The following is an 18,660-nucleotide window of genomic DNA, read 5'->3' as shown; positions in this document are numbered from 1 at the left end:
AGCAATAGTCCTGAATGCAATCAATTTCCAGAATAAAAATGGATTGATTATGGGTATATGTTCCAGAAATCTATGGGTTAATTAAAAGAAAAAACTACAATATATTAAATGCATTAACATGATTAAAATCACTTAACCAATTTCCTTGACCTTTTGTCACTCTTGCTCTCGCGAAATGAGGGAATTTTTCCATAAAACTAAAACAGAATAATCAAACATTGTAATTCCATTTAATGCACGCAATATTCAATCAACTCATTGTTTCATTTAACCAAAATCCGCTATCGTAATAATGTAAAACTCTGGTTACGCTAATTATAACCCTTCACACAAAGCAAAGACGTTCTCAACTTTGTGGAAACAAGAAATACCGAAGTGACAATATCCGATACTCTATTAAACTTAACAGGCGTTCTCCTCGGTGTTAATTACGCTTCATCTCCTCCAGTATACCTCAAGTAATTCTAAATTTCAACTTGCTCGTATCCTAAAACACATTAAAGATCACTTTAAACTGCATAATGTAGTGTGTTTGCTCTAATATCTTGTTAATATAAACTTCTTGCATGCACATCGTTAGGTACACCAGTACAATCACAAGATCAGTGAAGACCTTCACAAATGTTAAAAACAAAACATGCAGTATTACAATGCCAACTTTTGCAAAATTTATATTAGTAATGGAGTTATATCCAAGCTTATTATTGATAAGGAAAATAAATACATTTAACATCTATTATACTAAAAATAATGAAACTGTCCTATGTTTTAGTGTTGTTCAACTTCCTACATGAGCGTCCTGAGAGTATTTTAAATGTAATTATTTGGCTATTACTGTTCGGGTGAATAGAAGGGTTAGCAATCGTTTGGGAAAAGCTCAAACTAATACTAAAACAAAATTAAAATGGATCCGTTTCAGATAAGTGAACAACAACAAACCCATTCTAAAAACAAAGTAAATTACAAACTAACAATAAAAAATCCCAAACTCTTAAGTCTGCTCTTTAATTAACGACATTGTCACAAAATCAGGCCTCTGAAAAGGGAAAAGGTTACACCCATCATCATCATCATCATTAAGTTGAGCTGGTTCACCAACATACCACACATACTCACGAGCAGTTTGCATGTGGCAACACCACAACCATACCCACTGTGCCCTTATGTATGTCACCACTAAAGCGCTAGCTTAGATTTTCAAACAAGGAAAATATATGCTCGGAGTAGTCCATTTAGATAAACTTGGCAATCAATGCATCCCAACCTGAAAACTTCTGTTTGTTTACAAACAACCAAAAATCCACTTTTTCTGCAGGCTTGGATGCACGTTGCACACACGACCAGAAACAATGACTGAAATGTTACAGGCGACAAATTCCCAGGCAAAGTTTCTAGCGGTGCGGGCAACAGAACAGCTGTGAAAACTACCTGCGGACACAAAACAAATACACAAAGGTTAGAATGTCAAATTGTCTAACTCCATCGAGGGCTCTCAGACACTCACCTGATGACCGAGAAGAAGTCGGTGGACGGACAGATGGTCGGCGGTGAGTGTTTTTCACTCGTGTGTCTCACCTTGGCAGCTCAGGTGCGAGTGCAGCTGTCTATCAACTCGAGCATGCCATGTTGAGACACGACAGATGACACACCCACGGGAGGTGCACCCCCCCCTTTCCTGTGCTTGTCTTTCACGCCATCCAGAAATTATGTAAATGCACTTTGAAAAGAAAAAAAAAACTTGCTCTGTGTACTTACTAGATGCCTTTAATTTGATGCAAGTTTTTTTTTCTTTTTTCAGCTATGAGGTGCAAAAAAGACCTGAGGCACCTCACTTCAGGAAGAACCGGTAAGGAGTCAGGGAGGTCACAAGGAAATCATTTAAGCCAGTTTAAGCTTAAATGTCAAAGAACCGTTCACACGTGCTCAGTTTCAAAATGTTCCTCTCTAAACACGGTTTCCCAACCCCTCATAGTGGGCCACACCCTTCCGCGGACACGAATAAATTGGATTTACCTCACTTTTTTTTTTCCCCAGAATAGATCCAGGAAGTGTTTTCATTTTGGATGGACCAAAAAAACAACCTGATCTCTTTGGGAGTCTTCAAAAGCAAGATGTGCCGTTTAGCCAGGGGGCACTTAGCTCACCGTGCCTGATGTAGGAATGATATCTGACTGGTTGGAGCAGCAGGCAAGCCAAAATGTACAGGGAGTCAACCTTGGATGCATGACAGGACAATTAAAGTGCTTTGTTTAAGCTTGCACAAAGGACAGAGCAGCCTCATTTATTTTTAGGGCTAGGCCATCGATCCCATGCTAGACTTTAAATGGCATGATGAAAGTTTGAAGATAATAAGACCATGTTCTTTTAAATTATTCAACCTTTTAGGACTACAGATTGACAAGATTTGTACCACTGCAAAAAAAACCAAATGATAGTTGTAGACATTTTAATTTTTTTTTGTCTGTCGTGGAAACCGGTCGAACGTAATGTTCCAAAAAAAACTTTTTATCCAAGAGAAAATGTTGCAAACGGCACAATCCATCAAATTTGTGCCTTTTGCATTTCCAGGAAATTAAATGTAAACTGTAAAAACTGTTTTATTATTATTATTACTCAGGAAATATCCATGTTGATCTGGCTTCATATTAAAAAAACAATTAAGAAATGTATATAAACTACATTGAACACTGAAAAAGGAGAATTTGTTGCCTGCCCCCATATACAAAACCACCATGAAATATCATTACATTTTGACAGAAATGAGGAACACGTCTTCATTCCATGACTGTCTGCCAACAACTGTGGCTAGAGACAATTCATCAAATCAACAAAAAGCAGGACATCACAAAGACAAACATATCACCCCAGCTTTAACTGTAGGCCTGCATGGTGAGAGGCCTTGTACTGAGGTCCGCCACAACATAAATTTAGGTGAAAGGCCTCGTACTGAGGTCTACCACGACATAAATCTACGTATTTACTTACATTATGTTAAAAAAAAACATTCCCCCCCCCCCCCCCCCCCCCTTGAACAGATAATATTCTACAAGTCACATGGTCCACAGGAAGTTGCAACATTCAAGGGAAAAAATAACTCATGTCTTCCTGTAAATATGATATTTGAATATTTCAACTGTGGGTGTTATTTAAAACATACTTTAGTGAATGCTGCGAGGACCCTATAGTTTTCAATTTTTTCAGACAAACAGGAATCCCAAGTTTTCTTGGCAATGGGGACTGTTTTCCGACTTTCGAGACACCCTGAACGTTTCTCAGAGTAGACAGTGGTTTAAAAAAAAGATATGTGTACAGTATTTAAACACGCACATGAAGAATGGAAGTTTTTTGTGATTTTTTTAAAAAAATGTTTAGGAATTAATGTGACCTCCGATAACCTCCCTAACTCAACTAGGAAGAAATAAATATCTTAAAAAGGGAAGTAGGACAGGTGTACACTCTGATGCAAACCCATTAGGTCAGTCCTTTGTCTTACATCCCGTCTAGAAAAGATTTCTGGTCTCATTTTTTTATATATCACAAAAGCCTGGCCTTTGAACAGGGGTGTGTAGACTTTTGATCTCAATTTATTTTGTTGTGCTGTATATCAACCACCAGCTTCTTTAAGCTGACAAAGGAACCAGATCCGTTTCTGCAAGATATAAATAATATGTGCTATTAATGCTGATAATTTTCAGTTTTGATTGATGCTATCAGAAAGGGAAAGTAATTTAAGGCAGGGAGTGGTCTGGACTAACAAGAGCAACAATCAGGACCTACCCGTCTTTGCACCTTTCTTATTGCACGCTAGAGGGCGTCTCTTGCTCAACCTGTTTGCAGGAGCGGTTGTCTCACTTAAGAGGTAGAGCAGGATTAAAAGAAAAAAATGTTAATCAAGTTTGTTTAGTCTGTCTCGGGCTTCACGTCAATAATCCTTTAGTCATGGTGTCTTACTGTTCCTGTGCCATAGTCCAGCAAATACATATTTTTCTAATGAGCCTTGTTTTTGTTTACAATAAAAGATATTTCAGATCAAATAAAATCATTGAGTCCAAAAAGTGAAAGCAAATCCATCCGTCCATTTTCTGTACCGCTTTGTCCCTCCCGGGGGTCGCGGGCGTGCCTATCCCAGCTGTCATTAGGCAATAGGTGGAGGACACCCTAAACCGGTTGCCAGCCAATCGCAGGGCACACAGAGACGAACAACCATCCGCACAATCAGCCTACCATGCTTGTTTTTGGGAAGTTGGAGGAAACCGGAGTGCTCGGAAAAAACCCACGCAGGCACGGGGAGAACATGCAAACTCCACACAGGGAGGGGCGGAGATGGAGTCAAACCCACACCCTCTGAACAGTGAGACCGACATGCTAACCAGTGCCCCACCATGCCGCCATGAAAGCAAATGTTTTTTTCATAATTAAAGTTAAAAAGAAAAAAATCTGAAAAATGAAAGTTTCAAATGGTCTTTTGCTGAGGAAAAATACATTTAAATGTTTTTGTTTTCAAAAAAATCACAAAAACTGAATAAAATTGTTTTTAATAACTTCCCTTTTAAATAAAAAAAAACCCTGATATTTTAATCGTATTATGTGCTGTTTTTTTCTTAACAAAAAAACACACGCACACTATAATACTGTTCAACTTTTGTGGAGGTTTGCCCTCTGAATGACATTCTAGTTAAAGATCAGATCTGATTTTAGCGTTATTCTGTGAACCTTTGATTTTTCTTCATTTCATGTAAACCCTTATCTTAGCTCCTTGATACACAATGCATTTAGTTTGTTTTGTTCTTTTCCTGAGAACAAGCATTTTAGTATGACATGTTGAAGATTTAGTTAGAAATAAAATTCACATGCTAAGAATGAATTGGTTTAAATTGGACTACATTAAATTACATTAAAAACAGGAGTTTGTACACACGGCGATAAGAATTTTTTTCTATTATTATTTCTTTTCCTGCAGACATAATGTTGATGATGAGCACGTTTTTGCAATATGATCACATAACAAACATACATATATATTCTAAAGCCTAGAATTCCATTTCTTCTGGTCAAATGCGATGAAAATAAATCATGTGTATGACAGAGGAGCATCTTTTAGTTTGAAGCTTATGGCAGGAAAGGGTGGAAGCTGATGCAATCTTAGCAAATTTAGTCTGTTTACAAACTGGCATCCCCTTCTCCAAACATGCTCAAATGGTTTGCTTTAATTATCTGCGTGAAAAGAATACAAAGTTAATTCTTGTAAAAACCTTCTTTGCAGTACACATTAGAGGAAAAGAAGCATAATTGAGCATTTTCACCCTCAATTATTTAGTGGATTTATTAGACCTCCTACCCTATTATTTGTTTTGGTGGTGACCCATGATATGATATGATATGATATGATATGATATGCACCTCCTTTTTTTAAAAAATCTGATTGATTAAAGAAACAGTCCAATTACTTCTTTGGTTTGAATAACATCAGCAGCACTGACTTTGAAGGCTCAGGATAGTTTACATTGTCATGGTAGCGTAAAGAGGCTAAAATCTGATGGAAAAATAAAATGTAATAAAAGCAGAGAGGCAAAAGGAATTTTATGAAATAAATATTAAAATGCAAATTTTAGTTGTAGGTCTGAAGAGAAGGCCTTGGTGGGCCCTCATTGACAAACACTCAATATACATATGTCATGTTGGGTCAAATGTGTGTCAAAGTTCAGCACATTCAAATGGGTTGTTTTCATCACTCATCAGATAAAGAAAAGGACTTCCCATCAGATGCTACCGGTGGAGACCTCTCGTGCGTCACCAATGGCATAAATAGAGGCTGCAGCACACAGCATGACAACACTCTGAACAAGCATCCACACTAACATCAACAAAGTTTTCCAATTAGGGTAGAAAATTTTTTGTTTTGTTTTTGCATCCTGCTTACTCTACTCTCTCTGGATGCCATGGCCAGCTCACCGCTGCAGCTGCTCGGCTTCATCCTGGCATTGATTGGAGCGTTGTCCACAGTGACCGCTACCATCATGGTGGAGTGGAAGATGCACGGCCATTCGCATCGTATCTACGAAGGCCTGTGGATGACCTGCAGTGTCGGCCACAGGACCACTTGTGAATTTCACAGCTCTCTCATCAAATTGTCAGGTAAGTCACACTGATATTTGACACACAATGTATATTTTAGTCAATTCATTCATTTATGCCTACTAACAGATCAGGTCCAGATAACGAGGGGAATTCTGCTGTTGAGTCTCTTCCTGTCAGCCGTGGCGTTGATGGTCTCCACTATCGGAATGAAGTGCACTCGCTTTATGGAAGGCAGGGCCAACGCCAAAGGCGCAGTGGCTCGGATTGGAGGGATTATGTTAATGGCAGCAGGTATGGTTTACCATCCTTATTTTACTGTTTTGTCTCATAATTATGGTGCAGAAGTGAAGCGAGTCTCATCGGGCTTCACAGTTCACAACAATCAATGACATCCCTTTTTCAACCGGGGTCCAATTAATAACAGATTTTTCCAGAGACCAAAGGTCAGGGGTGAGGCAAGACAAGTCAAGTTGCATACTATGTGCAGTTTAAGCAAATGAGAAAGTGAAGAAATAGGTCTTCAAGATATACAAATTTCTCGAGGAAGCTGCGTTTGAGGGTAAAGTAATATAAAATATCGGGGGCAGATTTTTAATATCTGAGAGACCCCCAAAAAATGACGTAAATTCTTGCTTTGGGTTCTTACTGCTGTTACAATGTGTGATGTTTAAGAATGATTCTCCCCTCATTGATCTGCACGGAAAATGTTTGGGGCTGACAGTCGTAAAAACTGATAACATAAGACAAATAACCATAAAGTGAAATCATCATTTCCATTCTCAGTACTTCATTACACATGGCAAATTATGGACCCATATTCGTGGCTCACACCTCAAACACCAATACCCTCATGTTGTAGTGTCAGTCATTAGAGGCTATGGATAAAGCTGTTAAATAAATACAAATAAAAGAATAAATAAATTATAATAAAAATCTGCCACTGCAGCTCGGCTTACTTTATGGCTTTGATGTATTGATGTGTTGCTAGAAAATGGCTGAGAAACTATGTTAAGGAAATAAGAGTTGTCATGATTTAGCACAGCTCACCTAAAATAATAATTAAAGTAAAAAAGCAAAATAAAAGCATCTTTTATATATTACTGTATGCACACTTTGATTCCTCACCAGATTTCAATTCGAACTGATGTCAATCGGTAAACGTTTTACCGATTGACACCGATACTGTAAAACTCGGGAATGTTCGATACCACTTTTTTTGAGAATGATATCAGTATGAGTACTCATATCTATGGGTGCTGATAGCAACTAGTATCTCATACATACCCCCCAATATGGCAGTTTTCCTAAAAATAATGGCAATATTTAATTTCTAATACCTGATTGTAACATGGCCACAAAAAGGCAGCCAACTGATATCAAGACAGGCAGATATCAGTATTGATACCTGGTACCTTCCCAAGATTATTTTTTTGGGGGGGGGACAGAATTCAACAAACATTGCGCAATAGATTGCATCCACCTTTATGGAGAACATTTTTTTTTTCAATCTGCCACTCTTCAATAGAAATTAAACAATGCCTTTTATTATTCCTGTTTCCTGTCATCAACACCTTCCATTTCTTTTCTTCCTGTTTGTCACTGGACGTTGAATTTTGACTCAAAGTGACAAATGGGTGACATTCACTCTCTACGTATTGTGCAGGGTTAATGACGTTCATCATAACGACCCTTTATGTCAAGAAGGTCGTAGCCGACTTCCATCATGCTCATCACCTCCACAGGTAACCCAGTTCTCCAGAATGGATTCTGTTTTAAATTGATGCTTCAATTCACTTTTCCTTTGTATAGCTTCGAATTCGGTAATGCCGTGTTTGTGAGTTGGGCCGGTGGCTTCCTCACGACATTCGGCGGAGCGTTCCTGACCTGTCAGAGGTGCTCGAGGTCATCGTCATCCAGGTCTATAAGTTCCAACGCCATGCTGCAAAGCAACAAGTCCAACAGCAACTATGTTTAGTCACCAGGGAGTATCCACAATAATGGGCGTTGTCGACTGACAAATTGCTGTAAGCTTACGTTGTCCTCAAACGACTCGTACCGACTTTGCACTAGGGTTGTGCAAAGCAGAACCTCCAAAGTTGAACAAGCTACATTTTCTAATATATGCCTCAAAAGTCAAATTTCAGCACGTGGCAGTTCAGAAACTTCAGACATAAAGTGGAGCAATGACAATGGGGAGTAGTTTTACTTTGAGTATTATAATTATAGTGCTTAATCACAATCACACAACAGATTACGTTCAAATTTGGAGGTCCTGCTGATTCTCATGAATAGTTAAATGTACTCGCTTGTAGAATTCTCTTTTGTATATCTTGTTTTTATAAAACTATAGTCAAGTTTGTGTACAGTATTTTATAAGAAAAATAAAAAGTGTTAGTTTGAGTTCACTTACAGTGGAGTGTAATTTATTGGCAAAGGGAGTGGTGGTTTCCGGATAAGATGTCCCTGCACTTCTGGGGATAGAACGGAGCAATTAGCATGTGACAAAACACAATCAGATTGGAGAGCGTGATTAGACCATGCTAGGGGGAAATGAAATGTTCTCCTCTGCGGAAATTCAACACTAATCTCTCATTCCTTCCTGCTTTGAAATGAAATGAAAATACGTACTGTATAAAATTGCCAGCTTGCTTCTGTGTTGTTTATATTATTTTTTTAACTTGGGGATATTTTATGTATGCAAAGAATTTGTTTTGGACAATATTAAGTAACTTAGTATAGAATTGTAGTTTGAATACTTAATGATAACAAATGCATAAGACTTACAAAAGAGCGTTTTATAGAAATGTCTGCAATCAAGAAGCACTCTGTAATTACCTGAAAAGTATCTGAAATTAATTAAATTAATTACCTGAAAGTATCTGGCCAAGTTGTCGTGACTTGTGAGTAAACACTGCAGCTCGCAAATGCCTCCAAGCGGCTTGTAAGTAGTAGGTACATGGAAAATGTCAGAGCAATCTGCTTGGACTTCCCCTTCTTTTGTTTGTTTGTTTGGTTTGGTTTGTTTATTGTTTGTTTGCTTGTTTGGTTTGTTTGTGTGTGTTTTTGTTTGTTGTGTGTAAGTAAGTAGTATGACCTTTCAGTAATCTTCTGCGGGATTAAAAATACAACTGCAAAATTTGGCAAATAGTAAAGCCATATATGATTCCTTTTAAACTCAAGTGACTTTTTGTACTATATATAAGCCTATATTTTACGAGGCAAAAAAGTGTAAAAATATTTCATTGTTGTAAATTTTACAATATGTTTATCTACATTATATTTTGTCTTACTAAAGCTTTCTACTTTTTTTTCTATTAAAAATCAATTAATCAATTGAATATAATTAATGTCATTTAAGATCCCCGTCCAAGTGATAAAAAAAAAAAAACATTTTTCATCCACAGAGGCCGATGATATTTATGTGGATGCTGAAAAAAAAAACTTGCACGAAGTGCAAACTACCACAAGAGAGAGACAGTGTACTTCAAATAGAAGTATGAAGATTTGGTGAAAAGGTCTAGAAAAAGGTGGTGTAAAATAGTCACACAAGATAGTTTATTGTTTGTTGAGAATTGTATTAATATTAATATATTAAAACAATTACTATGATTTGTGTTGTTAAACTGACTGTCTTGCAAGTGTTACTTTCTATAAATACTGCGCTATTATTTTGGGAGGCACTCAAGACTTGCTGAAGACCCCCAGTGGAGGAGAGAAGTGGGCTGTGATTGTTGTCCATTCATTTGAAGGAGGAGGAGGAGTAGGAGCAGGAGGAGTCACCGGAACCAGACGAGGGGGCCCGGCCACTACAAAAAAAAAAAAAAGGGTGTCCCTGAAGGAAAGAACCTTACGCTCATCGTCCTCCGCCCCAGCATGCCGCGTGACACCTCCAGAGTTTTTAAATGGACAAGTCAAGTTTGACAGCCTTGTGTTGACTGACACTTCCGACCTCACTCACAATCAGGATGGACGCCAGCTTCTTAGTCGTCTTCTCCGCTGTCCTGCTCACTTCCGTCCCGATGTCTTCGTCCTCCTTGGAGCCTTACGACCTGTTATACACGGACGCTTTGCGGGCGTTCAACAGCGGCGACTATGACAGCGTGGTGCGCACCATGGAGAAAGCGCTCAGCAGCTACACCACCGTGAAACGCTCCAGAGTCCGCTGCCGGCTGAGATGTCAGGACCAGCATCCGTTCTCGGACACCGTCTCCGACCTGGCCTTTTTTGATGTGGTGCTGCGCAGAGCGTCGTGCATGGACGATTGCATTGAGCATGACATCGGCGTCCAGTCAATGCATAAAATCAGCGAGGATGTCGTGGAGGACTTCCGCAGGCGGTCCCCTTACAACTATCTCCAACTGGCTTATGTCAAGGTAGGAACCGATGGTGGGGGTTGGAAAGAAGTCTTGAAAGGACACCATTGTTGTCTCCTCAGCAGGGGTTAGTTTGTGCCCCCCTGCTGCTTGGCTCCTAATTCTTCAACATCATCATTAGTTATTGCCAGGTGATGTGGTGAAGTTGCAGGGAGGTGATTGGACTTTATTCTGCTGGGATAAACACAATCAGAAGGAGTAACTTTTAAATTTAAAACTCAAGTGATAGTGGTGACTAAGTACCAAATGCACTGACTGCCACTTTAACAGGAAATATTCACATTGCACACATGCAAGGTGCATTACAATACGGTGATCCCCCGCTACTTCGCGTTTCGTTTATGACACAGACTTGAATCATTTTCGACATTAAATCCAGAAACATCTTGAAGGTATCATGTTGAACATACTGTTTTGATTAATGGTACAGAAAATACACCATAAATGTCCAGCCAGGACACAACAGGGTTTCATATGCTTTACTAGCACAAGAGCCAAAACATACTCCCAAGACTATGAGCAACCACGACATAAAATTTCACAATAGATGACGACAAACGTAAATTAAAAAAATCCCTCCGCCAAGAGTTTATATGCCATCTTGATGAAGGAATAAAATAACCTAGGTGATTGTATTTTTAATTATTACAATGTCGCATAAAAAATAAAAAGTCACCTGATCTCTTCGCATCTTTTCTTTCATTTTTTTTTTTTTTTTTAAGCTTTGTCTGCAGATTCCTTTCCCTCTGTGTATCTCGAATATATCGTCGTGCCAAAAGTGTGTACGCGCAGGTGTTTTTGTCCAGAATGCTTCACTGCAAGTTGTGTCATCGCATTGGACGTTGGGGTTATTTGTTCTGCATTCTTCACATTTCCTGAGCTTTATTTCCCCCTGAGATCCATCTATTTGGTTGGGATGTTGTTGATCACTTCATGTGGGAACAATCCAACGTAAGAAGAGTAAGCCACTCGGTTGTAACTCGAAATGCAGACCTTACGAGTCTGAACATTGTGTCAAAGTCAGCAAGGGCAGCTGACTTTTACATCAATGTCAGGAATCTGAACTGAAACATGTCACAGACATGAATATGGTTTCCCCATGAAGTAGCTGAACATTGCTTGACATAGGAACAGGTGAAAAGTCAATTATGAGCAAATTTGTAGCTATTTATAGACGGCTACACTGTATGACTTTTACAATGATGTCATTCCAAAGTATCGTATTTTCCGGACTATAAGGTGCACCTAAAAATCTAAAATTTTCTCAAAAGCCGACAGTGCGCCTTATAGTCCGGTGCGCCTTATACATGGACCAAATTCCTAAATTTAAACTGGCCCGAAGCAATGTGTCATGAAATCAATCATAAGTTGCCCGCTGAAGACTATGAATCATGAATCAGAAAGACTATGGATCTTTGATCTTTCAAAAATGATTTGATTTGGATTAGAAATCTGACCTGATACATTAATGGTGCGCCTTACAGTCCAGTGCGCCTTATATAAGGACAAAGTTTTAAAATGGGCCATTCGTTGAAGGTGCGCCTTATAGTCTGGTGCGCCTTATAGTCCGGAAAATACGATACCGTTGTTTTTCAGTTTTACATAAAACTGCTTTAAAATATTAGTAAAAAAAAATCAATGAATCATTTTAATTGATTATTATCACCAATATTCTATGCCAATGGAAGTATTTAGTCATTATTACTAGATGACAGCTTTATCCGTCGTCATTTTGTTTGTGGTATCTAATAGTTTGCAAATAAGTCTTAACCACAGACCCTCAGGCCGTCCACTTTCCACATTGTCGTCTACTTAGAGCTCAGATGAGATGCTGGCAGCAGCTCCTTAAAGGGGAGCAGAGAGCCAGTCGTCTGACGGCGCAGCTCCGCACGCCCGCTGATGACACACAACTTCCATGCTCACATTTGGTGGGAAGTTGTTCGACCCCAAGCTGTCTGGTTTGGACATTTCCTTTTGAATCAGCAGACATTGATTCATTCCTAAAGTGCTGATCTCGCTTCAACATCATTTTTCAGATGTGCTTTTAAACTCACGTGTACTTCAGTGGCACTCAGTGGTATTTGCGAAAATAAATAAGATTCCTGGAGCATTCCGCCTTTAGACGTCTTGTGTCAGTACAATGTGGCCTTTTGGACCCCTTTTGAAGAGGCTCCCACAGACTTCGGACTGTTCCACTCGCTCAGTGCTGCGTAGGTTCCAATCTTTTAGTGCTCGCAAATATTTTATTTTCCTGTTGTGGTCTGTTTGCTTTGCTTTAAAAAAAGAGTGGCAGACTGTAGCAGCGACTGGGCTTGAACCTCGTGGCCCCCACGGGTTTCTGGGACTAACCGCGGAGTGATCAAAGGGCCCAAGCGTCACTGCTCCTGATTTTATCAGCAACTGCTGGGCTCGCAATCAAACACTGCTGATTATTGTTCTTAGTTTCAGTCGATCCAAATGTGAGAGGTCATTCAATGAGTTGGATATACGCAAATATTTGCGCAAAGTAATTGAGACATTGATGAATTAATTTCAGTTTAAGAGACATTGCATACTGGGCCAGTTTTTATTGTGTGATCCAAACTCAAAGCTGTGCAATTGATTGAAATTCGATTACGATTATTACACTCGATTTCCTTGTTTTGGAAAATGAATGATTGTGATTTCAATTATTACCAAAATAATCATGATGAATGTTTTCATAATCCAGCAGCTCTACTAAAATTCTCTTATTTCAACCTACTGTGGAATATATTTACTGTGAAGCTTGCTGGTGTTTCGACTCATCATGTGATTCATTCATGACGTGCTCAGGTTGATTGCAGCACAACAGGGAGGTTAAAGCTAGAGGCAACACGGAAAATGGAAGTCTCCACGTGTGATCGACTGCCGTATTTCATTCTTCTTGCAGTCCATTAATTTCTTTAGTTTAATCAACTAAATCTAAGACGAATATAAATTAACTATGAGAGGATCTTTCTGCCCAGACAGCCAGACATTGTGGAACTTGGCCGTGCCAAAGGTCTCCTGCATGACTGGACTTGAGCTGGTAGCACCCGGTAGGAATGTACGCGCCCACTCCGGCGCAGTTCACCGATATTGTTCATTGAATGCCTGCCGATTAATGAGGTAATGAGGAGGAGTCTGTTGGCTAGGTGAGCTTAATGTGAGTCAGCAGGTTCAAAAAGAAGAATCATTTGGATTCCATTTCTTTTCAAGTCATAAAAACGCATTCACATCCAAACTCAAAAGCAGACGTTAACGCAATAGCTTAACATCCCGTAATTGACGGCACGTAGCAGCTGGCCATGCAGGTTTTACACAGTATATAAATTTCCATGTGTGGGGTGTGTCTACACACGTACACACAGATGTTTCTCGTGGGTGTATTGAGGTAATAATCGGTCTGACCAAAAAAGATCTGAGTAGGAAGGGAAACAACTTTTTCCTTACTTGTCTTGAATGATTTATCTATGAGTGTCCACAAGTAGACAAGGAAAGCACTGCTACCGGTCTTATCTCCTTAGCTTAACCTGAAATGAAAACAAATGCCTAAAGTCTACGTAATAAACATTCAGGAGATGTCAAACCCGTTGTAAAGAAATATTACAAACCCACTGTGTATGTTCTGTCATTTGTTTCACTTATCACACAAGACATCGCTTAAACAGTATGTTGTTGTAACTTATACAAATATTTGCCCAGAGGTGACATGCTATCAGTTTCTTAGAGCAGCTTGTTTTTCCTTTTTGACCTCCCAGTTCATTTGACCCTGTTTGTTTGTGCGTTGCTATGTATTCCTATGATAGTATGTGTCCAAGGTTCAAGAATCTTTTGGGCCCTAAAGATCCCTGAGGCCAAACAGGTAGCAGGACACCTTATTTAGAGGACAGAAGAGTGCTTAACTTGATCCTTGGCCACGACTGACCCTGCTGGGTCTCCACATCTGCTTCATATCTCATGACGTTAGACACCAGGAGCCATTAAGAAAGCCAATTGTCCTTCAGGAATAGTGAAGAGAAAGTGGAATGTGCTTATTTCAACTGCAGCTCACGTCATCTCCAGGCCAATGAGGAATCCTTCCCTGTTAGCTCATGGTTTTCCAAAAATGCTTGCCTCAGCACCGCTTCACTTTTATGGAGTTCTCAATAAAACATAGTAGCTTTTTTCGGACAAACTGCTTCTACGGCGATTAAATTGATAATCAATTCTTCAAAACGAACTTACTAAAACGCCCGGAGATCGCCAAAAGTAGCTCCAACATGTGATTTTAGATCTGCTGGCCTCTGGAGACTGTGGGATTCCATCAGCAGGCACTCCATCCAAAGATCCATTGCCGTTAAAGTTCCAAGGACTGCAAGATGAAGTTTAATATATCAAGGAAGAAAGTGAAGTCAGCTTTGCATCATTCCCCGGTTCCCCAAACTCATTTGAACGACAAACTGAACGGAGTAAAAAGTTTTTTTGCTTCATTACCGTTCCTGAGGTCCAAACAAATTTATCACAATGTGGTTAGGGATGTTCGCTGGACAAAATTTTACAATTCTTCCTAATAAACTCGAGACTCGGGTAGAAATATCTTAACATGTCACGGCAAACTTTGCATTTTAAAGTTGATGAATAGAAGTTAATCTTTTGGCTCCTTTCCTATATTAGTGTTTTGATTTTCGGAATTGCGTAACAGTTTTGCAGCAACAGTCCATTTGAGCGTCAATTTCATGCAGCGTCTGACTGGGTGTAACTCAAGAGATCTCAGACTATAAAATTGTCACCATCAATTCAATTCAGATTAAAAAAATGTCATTACCTCAGAAAAAATATGCACAACATTGAACCCGAATTTCTATTTCCAAATTAAAGGCCCATTTATAATGTAAATTGCCAACTGGATGTTGGAACAGAGTTCTGCTCGTGCTTTGGCCAGCTTCACTGTTTATGATACATTCTATTTGCATGTTTACTTCAGAGTTCAGAGTTGGATGTAATATAAGAGCCTTTCACTGAAAGTAAACTTTTTGGGGGGAAATAACCTCGGACGTGACACTTCAAGTCGACGTCTTACCTCACATGGTTCCATTAAAAGGAAGACATTCGTCTTCTACAATATACACACTGGTCAAATTGTCGTTGCACACATGTTGCTATCATAAGCACTTGTCTGACATGGCTAATTCTCGGGACTAGTCGAGATCTTAGTGACTGAGTGGTATCCAATGTCACACTTCAGGAATGGAAAGAGCTTTAAATTTTATAAATTCCATTTTGACAGCAGTATTTTTGCTCTGGTTGGCTTTTCTTTTTTAAGAAGATTGTAATCAGGATCATTATAAATATCAAGCTTGACAAGTTTAAAAATGGATCTTGGCGAGCCCAGCTATGGCTTGACATAGAAAGTAAAATATTAGTAACTCAACCCCTGTTAACCCCAAAAAGACATTTTAAATTCCCAATGTAATAATTAGCATTAAAAATTCAGATTTTGTGGCCCTTTTGTGGATTTTATTACCTTCGAGCCCATAACATCTGTCAAGCATCATCAATATCTGCCATTCAGTAGCAAGTTATTTATTTTTGTCAAGCTGCTGCGCCTCCGTTGAAGTCTTCTGCACCCCCAAGAGAGGCTCACCTCTTTGAAAACTGCTGACCCAGTAGAGTCAACATTGACCTCCCGCACTCCCTCCCAGATCTTACAAATATAGCTGCTGTTGAAAACCTCACTGGCAAAGCAGCTTCTCTTCAATGAACTAATTTCCCCCAGTTTCCGTCAACCTCCTCACGAGAGTTAACGGTCGTCCATGTCGACATTTTATTGCTAATGTAATAAAAATCCACAAACTCTAAATATCTCCTTTTATGCCTCTTTACTGGGAAAACCCAAACTCAAGAAGGCCCAACTTTTCTTTTAATAGTCTAAATAAAGTTCCACGGAGTAACTCAAGTGGTTTTAGTTAATTATAGGTGTGATGGTGAACGAGAACTTGCGTGCTTGTAGCATGTGTTTGCTTCTTGATTCAATTTAAATACATCTTAGACATTGTAAACTACATAATCCCCCTATACAGAAACATAACCATGTAGCATTAAAACTCAAATCCATTGGGCAGTAGTTTAGAAGAAGAACTTCTGTTACAAATTACAAAGGGGCTACACCTACTTATTAACGGGAAGACTTCCAAAGGGCTCACCTTGTGGGCTGGTTACCAAGCAACGGAAACACAAACAAGGCTAATAAAAGGGATGTAGTTCTCTACGGTTTACAGCATCTTCTCATCTGTCAGAAATTTTGTCATGGATTGGGATGGGATCGAGATCTTGTCATTAAATTATTAATCATTGTCAGTGAGGCTCCAATTATTCCACAGCCATAGTCCGCCCTCATGCGGTTTAAAGTGAAAATAACATGTGAAGTGATCAACTATACTAGTAAGTAAAGTGTTAATGATCGAGTAGAAATTTGTGAAAAAAATCACGTATAAGTCGCCCCCCCCACCCAAAGTATGAGAAAAACCGCGACTTATAGTCCGAAAATTACGGTAATATTAGGTAGGACTGCAAAACCTCCTGAAACTAAAGGGTCACATTAGATGTTGGCCATGAAACACAATCGACAGGTCATGGTCTGACCCTTCATTTTCTAATCTTTGATTTAAAAAAAAAAAAAAAAATTCATTCAAACAGCTTTTACAGCACAGTATGATTAACTTTCTCGCTGTAATTTTCTCTTTAGGAACTTCATCTTTACTCCCATGTGGGTCTTCACTAAAGACAGCCAAGAATAACGTGCTGCCGGGTGCCGCCGTGTGGTTTTCTGTGATGTGCTGGCATGTCGTTTGCACTTTCATGTTTTCCCACGTGCTGCTTACTTATGTACAGTACAGCCCGGGTGCGGGTTTTTGGTCAAGACGTTCATGTTTTAGTCGTCTGTCAGCTTGTTGGAGGCCTCACCTCACACTGTACGTGCAGTGCCAGAGGCATAGCCAAGAGCTTCTGTCATGGGACACTGGCTTAGTGTCATTTCAATGGTCGGGTGATCTCATTTGAGTTTACAGAGCAACAGGAGAAATTAAAGGCAAAGTTGACTTGACACACATTCTGATGCCTTATCCAATCAACATTTTTCCAGTGTCGCTCAATGATATTTGACACAGTTTATAATTAGATCACCGTACCGGTTGGTTTTGTATTTCTCAGAATGCTCTTTTTAATTGAATATACTTTTTAATGAGTGAATCCCATCACGCCTTGTCAGATTATTTTTCAAGCAAAGATTGCAAATCATTCTGCTGTGTAACATAAGGTCTATGAAAAAGCATACTGATCATACATGTTTAAGCATTTGAGGGGTTTTTTTGTCAGTGTGGTATTATTAATGGAGCCGAACAAAATTCAAACTTTGGGTATCCACAAGTAGACTTTATCAGCTATTTAAAGTCATGACTCACACAATGACAATGCTGTTTTCCACTTTTGTCTTTTTTTCTTTTTTTTTTAAACGCAAGGAACCCTCTGTAATTTTCAGCTTGTTTCTAGCTAATACGTCGCAAACGCAGTACCACGCATTGAAGATGACAATTTTTCCTGGCAGCAAAGTCTGCTAACAACCCAAACAAAAACTTCTGCGGTTATACATCTAAAGGAGTAAAATGGAGACAGCAGTTGTGATTGGGAAGCTGTGCGGTTTGACGCTTTCCAATATAGGAACATATGCTGGCTTTTCAATTTGGCTCAGTGGGAGGCTGAAGGGAGGATATGAGCTCACCAGGGAGTTTGATCCCATTCTTTTGTTTCAATACAGGATGATGGCATAATAGAAGAAATTAATCTCATTTCACTAGCGGCCACCTGGTTTTATTTTCAATGGTGGTGGTCATTTTTTAAAAAGGAGAGCTTTGTTTTGATACGTCTGGTGGTGTTTTTCCTCGCCAGATTGTTGGGGATTTCCTCTCGTACCCTGGAGACTTCCTGTTATCTAAGCCATGATTCAGTGACTGAAAAGATTTCTTCCACTAGTCTTTTTTTTTTTTCTCTGCCTCTGATTTCTACATTTGATTGATTTTAGGCAAACAATCTTATCTAACCCTGCTTCAAGTGTTTGTGTCTTATGATACACTGAGCTGCAAATCCCTCCTGTAACTTTAGCAGCTGTGGGTCAAAATTTTCTAGTACTTTAAATTAATGATGTGCACTTGACTCCTGCTATGGAAGAAAA

The 18,660-nt window shown here is 39.2% G+C and overlaps 2 protein-coding genes and 2 long non-coding RNA genes across 4 annotated transcripts in view; 3 read left to right on the top strand and 1 right to left on the bottom strand.

Moving 5' to 3' along the window:
• Nucleotides 1-989: 989 nt before the first annotated feature.
• Nucleotides 990-1,658, bottom strand: LOC133166761 (uncharacterized). The gene is made up of 2 exons (XR_009717847.1): nt 1,505-1,658; nt 990-1,428 (listed from the first exon to the last, which is right to left on the bottom strand). It is a non-coding gene; the product is annotated as an uncharacterized LOC133166761 (long non-coding RNA).
• On the top strand, nt 1,571-2,977 carry LOC133166762 (uncharacterized). Its single transcript, XR_009717848.1, has 3 exons — nt 1,571-1,708; nt 1,799-1,846; nt 2,035-2,977. It is a non-coding gene; the product is annotated as an uncharacterized LOC133166762 (long non-coding RNA).
• A 2,845-nt stretch (nt 2,978-5,822) lies between these two features.
• LOC133166751 (claudin-1-like) lies at nt 5,823-8,953 on the top strand. The gene is made up of 4 exons (XM_061296978.1): nt 5,823-6,135; nt 6,205-6,369; nt 7,742-7,820; nt 7,888-8,953. The coding sequence occupies exons 1-4, from the start codon at nt 5,940-5,942 to the stop codon at nt 8,051-8,053; spliced, it is 606 nt and encodes a 201-aa protein (XP_061152962.1). The 5' UTR covers nt 5,823-5,939; the 3' UTR covers nt 8,054-8,953.
• A 929-nt stretch (nt 8,954-9,882) lies between these two features.
• Nucleotides 9,883-18,660, top strand: part of p3h2 (prolyl 3-hydroxylase 2) — a 30,143-nt gene continuing 21,365 nt past the window's right edge. The window contains exon 1 of the mRNA XM_061296931.1: nt 9,883-10,451. Coding sequence (XP_061152915.1) covers nt 10,044-10,451 — 408 coding nt within the window. The 5' untranslated portion in view covers nt 9,883-10,043. The remainder of the gene's footprint in view (nt 10,452-18,660) is intronic.

This window comes from Syngnathus typhle, linkage group LG14, assembly GCF_033458585.1.
Source record: "Syngnathus typhle isolate RoL2023-S1 ecotype Sweden linkage group LG14, RoL_Styp_1.0, whole genome shotgun sequence".
Classification (NCBI taxonomy): domain Eukaryota; kingdom Metazoa; phylum Chordata; class Actinopteri; order Syngnathiformes; family Syngnathidae; genus Syngnathus; species Syngnathus typhle.
Note: the sequence above shows the minus strand (reverse complement) of the source record. Positions and strands in the feature narration are given on the sequence as shown.

Bases quoted from the DNA above. Each gene is read 5' to 3' on its own strand.
- LOC133166751 (XM_061296978.1), top strand. From the start codon at position 5,940: ATGGCCAGCTCACCGCTGCAGCTGCTCGGCTTCATCCTGGCATTGATT. The intron at 6,136-6,204 runs GTAAGTCACACT...GCCTACTAACAG, and splicing joins CTCTCTCATCAAATTGTCAG to ATCAGGTCCAGATAACGAGG. The intron at 7,821-7,887 runs GTAACCCAGTTC...TCCTTTGTATAG, and splicing joins CATGCTCATCACCTCCACAG to CTTCGAATTCGGTAATGCCG.